Below are 7,823 nucleotides of genomic sequence, written 5' to 3'. Positions count from 1 at the left end.
AATCTCAAATAAAAATTATTTTTAAAAATGCGTTTAGTAGTTTTATCAAGGGATTGTTATCAATATAAAAAATTCATAAATGTCTCTCTCTCTTTCTCTCTACTCGAGAGAGGAGAAAACGGAAACAAAAAATGAAAAGTCATTTTTCATTTATCTCTCAATTTACACTAAACCAAAAAATTGTTTTTATTTTTGTTTTTTGTCTTTAATTGTACTAAACGTCGTTTCTTTCCGTTTTCATTTTTTTCACGTAAAATGTGAAAAATATAAACAAAAACAACTCCAAACACAACCAATAAGTTTTTCTGATCATGTTTCCTTGAACCCAAAAAACAATAATAATTTGTCAAGAAAACAATAATATTTTTCTTTAAAATATAACTGGTTTTTTTTCTCATTTTAAACGTCAATTAAATTAATTAATACATTAATTATAGTTTATTGGCAAGAAGCATAAAAAGAGCATCCAAAGGTAGGATATTTGGTGGCCCAGAACCAATGAAGTTGCAAGGAGGAAGACAAGCTAATTGATAAGCAATATAAACAAACAAATATATATATATATATATGTTATATATATATAATATTTTAATAAGGGGGTTTCCCTTTAGAGGAGCGTAGAACCGCACATAATATACCCGACAAAAACATTTTTCAAAAAAAGCAATCACCAATGGGATTCAAAAGCGTGACATGGGTCCAAATCCAACTTTATGGAAAGACTTTGGTATTTCTATTTATTATAATATAGAAATCTTCTGTCACTCGAATCAGTAAATACAACTCTACGTACTCTCGTATCAAATCATTCGTTTATGGATCTAATATTCAGTCTTTTTTAGTGAAACACTAATGGCTCGTTCATTCTATCGATTCGAGTTTTTAATTTTAAATTTTTACAGTAAAAAATTCTCATAAAATGTCACATTTAATTTTTTCTGTTGCAGTACAAAGCTCTAAAAAAATATCATATCTCAACTCGAATTGAAAATTCGAATTCACAAAGTGAACGATGCTTAAAAGTATAGTTCAAAACATGTAACACAGAGTATTACACTTAAATAAATTAAGTGTTATACACATATAAATTATGTTATTCAAAAATTAATACGAAATTGTACGAGCACCGAACTTCAGACTTTACTTATATAATACAATATACTATAATATAGTGCTTTTGAAGCAAATTATTGCAGTAAAGATCTGTAAATCATAATGAGATCTGGTTTCTTTGTCATCCCCCTTTGAATTAATCATTTAATCCCTCAAAGTGATGACCAGCAGCTTCCAACCAAGGAACACTCAGGAAGCTGCAACTGTTAAGACTCTTGGCATGGCAGTTTTTCCTCTATAAGAAAATATTTGACAGGGACTGTTAAATAGAAATAAATCAAGATATGGAAAATTTACTGATAAAACCTTATCGTAATTTTGAACTGTTAAATCATATTAAATTGAAAAAAACGTAATAATTTAACAATTATTAATAAAAATTTAACTGTTAGAAATTATACTGCACTAACTGATTAGAATTAAGTAATTGTTGATATATATGCATGTTGGTTCAAAAACACACCGCAAGTAATCTTTTATGATCCACACTTCGCAGAATCCTCTCCATTTTTTGTGTCTGCAGCCCGCAGGCAATGCCGCCGGCTAGGCACATAGTTGCTTCTCAAAATGCTACTTAAAAATTTACTATTCCTGAGACTTGAACTCGAAACTAAAGTCTCGTTTGAAAGATATACTCAAATTAAGATTTGGATTTATTGGTAGGAAATTTGTGTGAGAGGAAATTTTAGAATTTAAACTCTTTGTGAGATAAAAAACACTATAGCATAATCATAACTTGAATTTGAGCCCCTTAAATACATTGAAAAAAACTTACATACCCACTAAAAAACTTTCCACGAAATGCTACTTGAATATCTCTCTCCAATACAAAGTCTCTCTGTAGCTTGTATTTATGCAAGTTCAACATAGTCCAACTAGGTTACGGGGTTACCGAGCCTTTTAGTTTCGATTTAATTTCAAAAGAAATTAAGAGGATATTATTTCTTGTTTTTTTCTTTTTTATGCGAATGCATATATCCGTTACTTCCAGTCATGTATAGCAAATAATTTTTTTTAAATAAGAAAATCGTTTCATTGAATAATTAATTCAAATACAAAGGAGAGAGGATGCGAGGAGGATAATGTGTGGTAATTGGTAAATAATTAACAGCCAAGCGCACTCAACTTGCAAGAAGCGGAGTCAAAATAAAGCAGAGAAACCATTCAACTATGGATAAGACAGAGTACCAACTATTCACAAAACATGGATATCTGACATTTATTACAACACATTATTGTTGCCAGGTTTGTAGGGTATGCCACAGAAACACAAACAAGCCCCATAGGTAAGCCAAGTACCCAATACGAGCATATCATAACATATATAGATATATTATATCAATTCCATAAAGTTATACTATTCCGTATATAGATTTCAAGCTGCAGCATCAATGGCATCACCGACCTCCTTTTGAACAAAAGCTTTAACATACTCCTTCCTGCAAAATAGATACTTTTATGAGGTTCGCGAAACAGAGTCGACCGGCAGCCAGTCGATAACATGCACGGAAGTCGGGATGTTTTAAACAGGAGGAAAGCAAAGAGCCATACCTCGCAGGAAGATGGTCATGGGGACGGTTGTAAGGAGTCCAGACTGGGTCCCCAACAAATAGCCGCATCGCCTGCAGAATGCATTTTGTGATCCTTTAGTACGCACTTCAGTAATTTGGTAAACAAGCTACATCGTTTTAAGAAGTGCGATGCTTGTGCCACAAAGGCGCCCCACATTACAAGTTCTACTTGAGGAAATTTTACGCAAAGATAATATGAACGATTGTGGACGGAACAGCTTTCTAACTTACTCGTGATTCCAAATCTATGGCTATGTATCTTCTTGAACTTGAACAAATTATCTTTCCTTTCTAAAAGAGCTCATTGCTATTTCATGCTCAATTTTCCTTGTCTCTCTATATCCATTTTTTTTTTTTCCTTTTTTGCCTAGATTCGCAGGCTTGACAACAAGACGTAACCCTCTATTTTACCCAATATCCCTATCCACCCTGATAAAGGCAGGAGTTGATCCCAGGTCCTTAGATTTCTGTACTATGTGATTTTATTAGCAACTCAACTAACCAGCATCTTCCATGTTGCTCTGAAGTTTTAAAGATAATGTGTAACAATATGGCCAATTCCTACCAAATATGAAAGAAAAGGAACAGAAAAAGTTCTCGAGTTGTACAATATCATGCATATACCTTATTTTGGCACATTATATGTGTGCGTAAAATATAGATGGAAGGGGATCAAAACTCATAATATCAGCATGTAACAGCTGAACTGCTAACTCATGCAACACTAAAATACCTTGATATAGTTGTTTGAGTCCAGAGTAAAACGGTGATAAATTCCAGCTGGCAAAACAATCATTCCCCCTTTCTTCAACCAAACACGGATCCAGCGTTCTTCACGATCTCTTACATCAAAATAACCTTTGAAAAAAAGGGGGGAAGCAATTAACAATTGGAAGTACTGGCGAATGGATGACTAACAAGCAAAATGATGAATGATGAATCATACCACTTCCTGCCACAGCATAGCGGATCTCCTCATCAGTGTGAAGATGTTCCTCAAAAAAGTTTTTAATCTTCTCTTCATAGTTTGGAAGCTTCTCTGGGCAAACCTCACAGAAATCCTAGAAAACAAAATGGCCCATCTAATCAAATTAGAAAGTGTGAAAATACTCAACCATCAAACAAAGATCTGAACTTCTTCTTAAGTGCACAAAGAGAGAGAGAGAGAGAGATGGTGACGCATTGAGAATACTCAGCTATCAATCAAACCTAGATCTCAACTTTCTTTAAAAAATAAATAAATAAATGCTTTTCTAAATAAAAAGTGCATTTCAAGTCGTTTGTTTAGGCATTACTAAATTCATATATAAAATAATAAGATCTTCTTTTAGGTAACATTTTCATAAAAGACAAACTACAAACTTGATTCTACCACATCTCTCAACAGCAAAAATGAAACAAATCAAAAAATGAGTTGGTCTAACAAACCATGTAGGAGTATCCACGCTCTTCGCGAATCTTCTTCAATTCAGCGTCTGTTTCATAGTTATCAGCATCCAGTCTCCAGCTCAGTACTCCAAGTTCTGAAGAGACATTAAGTTATTGCAACAAATATTCTAACACTGGAAAAATTAATAGCCTCATTAAGCAGCATATTGAGAAAAGATACTCACCATCCAATTGCTCCAAAGACACATATTCTTTTGGGTTGCGATGATGAGGAAGTCTTTGGTCTTCATCACTGTCATCCATGTACCATGCTTGAATGACTTCCTCTCTGGGATCCTGTAGATATTGAAAGCATGAGAAACAAAATTAAAAAATAAAAATCCACTTTTGGCTGGGAATGGAAAAAGTTTAAACCAGAACATGAAAATCCAAGTCAAGATCAAGTATTCTATGTTTGCATATGATCATGTATACTTGTTTCGGTAAATAGGAAGAAAGTCCACATCAGTGCTCAATATGTTTTGATTCAATTTGTTATCAATAAAAGGTTCTTTGTTTATTATCGGGAAAAAAAAAGAACTTGTAACCATAATTTTCACTCTAATGAAACGAAAGAGGTCCTTTTTTTTCCCCCTTTTCTTGTTCCCTTTTTCTTCAAAAGTCTCTTTTTTAATAATATTGTTGGACAATTTACACTTGTAATATTTGAAAATGATGAGAGATGTTCTCCATCCACTAAAGTAGCATACTACATAGGAAAATATCTAAACCAATGTATATTTAGATGCGTTATATATTGCAAAGTAAGTCACAAACATGAACATAACATTTAAGTCCAAAATAGGTCATAATATGAAGGCAGAAATTACATAGTCCAAAAATTTTACAACATCATTATCGTATCAATTTCCAACAAATATCAAACTAATTTCACAAATATCAAAGAAATATTACAAATATGAACTTCTAATAATATTCAAACGATTACACAAAACCAATTGACAACAAATACCAACTAATCAAACTAATACCAAACTTCCGAAAATAGTAAATTAATCAACAAAAAAATCACAAATAGCTAACCACACAAACTAATCACAATAGCAATTTTCAACAATCAAACAAACTCCAAAAACATTTATCAATTATCAAAAAAAAAAAAAAAGTTGCAAAATAAAACGAATTCCATAACCTAATTTATATTTCATAAACAAACTTCAAATAAAAATTCTGATTTTGCACCAATCGATTTCAGAAGCTCCCATGCTTATGGAATGAAAACATCAATTGCCTACATCCAGCGCGAGAAAACTAAAAGTTTCGAGAACATGCGTTCAAGTGGCAACAATTTCTCGATAAACAAACGGAAAGCGAAGAACAAACATCCGTACCTTCTCAGGGGCAACCATGGTTGTTGGGACTTCGAGACTTTGCTTTGAAGAAACGCGTGCTGAATTGAAAATCTTTTTTTTTTTTTATGGTTGCTGAATTGAAAATCCTGTAGAACTAAGAACCTCTTTATATGTGTGTGTGTGTGTGTGTGATGAAGATTATGGAAAGACGAAATTGCCCGTTCTTTGTCTAAGGAAACGACAATATTAGACATGTCCAGGTTCATTAGATTAGCAAGAAACTCATTAGTAAACGATACCGTTTCTTGCGAATGGAATTGAGGTTTTAGTTGGAAAGGAGACGTGTTGGACCATCTTCAAGCTCAAGATATCGAATTGACACGTGGTTGTATCCGTAGTGCGACCGTGGGCCCCTCCCAAAGTGTTAGTGGACCAATGCGGGAAGAGAAATTGGGGGTAAAATGGGAAAGATATTGTTCATAATACTGTAGCATAAACAGTAATAGTGTTTTTGGTAGGGTAGAAAAGAGAAATTAAAGAAAATAGATGAAGAATTTTGTAGAGAAAAATAAAATTTTAGGTTATTTGGTAGAAAAAAATGAGGAAGGAAGAAAAATAAAAATTCATGGGACCCACCAAATTTTAATCCTTCCAATTTTGAGAAGAAAAGAAGAAGAAAAAAGTTTGATAAAAAAATAAGATGCGAAATAACGGATGCGTTTGAAATTGGTTCTAAAATATTTTTATTTTTTGTATGAAAATGAAAATGAAAACGTTTTTATTTTCATTTTGGAATCATTTTTGAAAATGCGTTTGGTAGTTTTATTCTGAGATTGTTTTCAGTTTCAAAAAAAACTGAAACTGCGTTTGGTGTTGAAAATATCCGGGAGAACAAAAACCAATACCACCTGAAGAAAAGTCACCACCCTCCAATTCGCCTCGGCCGACCACCTCCTATCATTATTCCTCTGTGTCCAAATCCTTGCATAAAACACCCCAAAAATCACAATCCACCTTGCGGCAACAACACTCTTCAGCACCACAATCTACCCGTGTTCTCATCAATGTAATCCTAAAATCTTGCTCAATTCCATTGCCATATTATAAAATTCTAACTTTTCTCTTTCTTCTTTTGGATCTAATGCATAGTTACTCGATTTTCCTTCTACTGTGACTACGACCCTTTATGCGGCTGTTTTTGCTCGGTGAGAATTGTATAAAATTGAACAGAAAAACTACCCTTTTGAATTCCAAATCTTCCATCAAATAATCCACAAAAAAGGAAAATTTCACATTCCATGCATCATTGGGAAAATATTTTTAGGGAAAAAAGGAAAATAATACCAGCAATTTCCTTTATCAATGTTTTTTTTTTTCCCTTTTTCCATTAAAAAACAAAAGAGAAACACACAAATACCATAGATGAAGCTCGGAAAACTCATGGAACACAAAGCCGAATTTGATTTTTGTTGAAACTGTTTTTCGGATGAAAAAGAAAAGAAAAAAATTAAAGCAATAGTGAAAGTAGTTTTTGAAACAAAAGCGGTGGAAATCGGAAGACGAACCTGAGAAATTGATCGCATCTGGGCATTGGTGAGGTGGAGAACGAGGTACTCCCTCTGGTTCCGAACGCTATCATTTTGGAAGCCGAAGAATAGGGCGAGCCAATCGAGGAGGTTCATGTGAGGGAGCCATTGCGCGAATGGCGGCCGACGGAGGTTCCCACGGCTTGTAGTGCCGCCGCCGCGGCTCAAACCTTTGGGTACCGCAACGACGGGTGGTCTGCGAGCAGGTTGTGCACCGGGATTATGTTGTACATAGTGCTGAAACTTTAGACGGGCCGCCCGTGACCACCGAAAAGTCTGAATTTTTGCCCAATGACCAAACCCGAAATGCTCAAAAATTCGGGCTGCCCGACCCGACCTGAAAATTGCCCATGGACGGGCTTCGGGCAGAGGATGCCTGCCTGTGCCCAATCGGGCTGCCCGATGCCCGACCGGCTGCCCGAATTTTTTTTTTTTTATATTATATTTTTATGTTTTATAATAAGTAATAAGTATTTGTATAATTACAATGTGTATATTACAATTTGAAATTTGAAATGAACACACGAACTATATAAAAAAAATTACTTCTTCATTGATTTTTAAATTTGTAATTCACGATTGCCTCGTTAAAAACCTTACCAAGAAAAACCCAATTGGGATAAAAACTTGGTAAGGAAAAAAGAGTGCAATCATTGTGGGATGAATTACAAATTTGATGAACTTACAAAGTCTATACAAGATTACAAATTATAATAAACACTATACAAATTAGAAATTATAAAGTAAATAAATATTTACAAATTAGAATAATAAAATTTAATTTGAAGCAGAAGGATCGTCTTGAAAATTAA

The 7,823-nt window shown here is 33.8% G+C and overlaps 1 protein-coding gene across 1 annotated transcript; it reads right to left on the bottom strand.

Annotated features, from left to right (window-relative positions):
* Positions 1 to 2,251: 2,251 nt before the first annotated feature.
* LOC21396496 (1,2-dihydroxy-3-keto-5-methylthiopentene dioxygenase 2) lies at positions 2,252 to 5,570 on the bottom strand. Its single transcript, XM_024173072.1, has 7 exons — positions 5,465 to 5,570; positions 4,298 to 4,409; positions 4,113 to 4,207; positions 3,631 to 3,745; positions 3,418 to 3,542; positions 2,665 to 2,735; positions 2,252 to 2,552 (listed from the first exon to the last, which is right to left on the bottom strand). The coding sequence occupies exons 1-7, from the start codon at positions 5,480 to 5,482 to the stop codon at positions 2,489 to 2,491; spliced, it is 600 nt and encodes a 199-aa protein (XP_024028840.1). The 5' UTR covers positions 5,483 to 5,570; the 3' UTR covers positions 2,252 to 2,488.
* Between the last annotated feature and the right edge of the window lie 2,253 nt (positions 5,571 to 7,823).

This window comes from Morus notabilis, unplaced genomic scaffold, assembly GCF_000414095.1.
Source record: "Morus notabilis unplaced genomic scaffold, ASM41409v2 Scaffold1383, whole genome shotgun sequence".
Taxonomy (NCBI): Eukaryota; Viridiplantae; Streptophyta; class Magnoliopsida; order Rosales; family Moraceae; genus Morus; species Morus notabilis.
Note: the sequence above shows the minus strand (reverse complement) of the source record. Positions and strands in the feature narration are given on the sequence as shown.

What these genes read in the sequence shown, in the direction of transcription:
- LOC21396496 (XM_024173072.1), bottom strand. An exon ending in GTCTTTGGAGCAATTGGATG is followed by an intron (nt 4,208 to 4,297) that starts GTGAGTATCTTT and finishes ATGTCTCTTCAG; the next exon opens with AACTTGGAGTACTGAGCTGG. An exon ending in CTATGCTGTGGCAGGAAGTG is followed by an intron (nt 3,543 to 3,630) that starts GTATGATTCATC and finishes TTTTTTTCAAAG; the next exon opens with GTTATTTTGATGTAAGAGAT.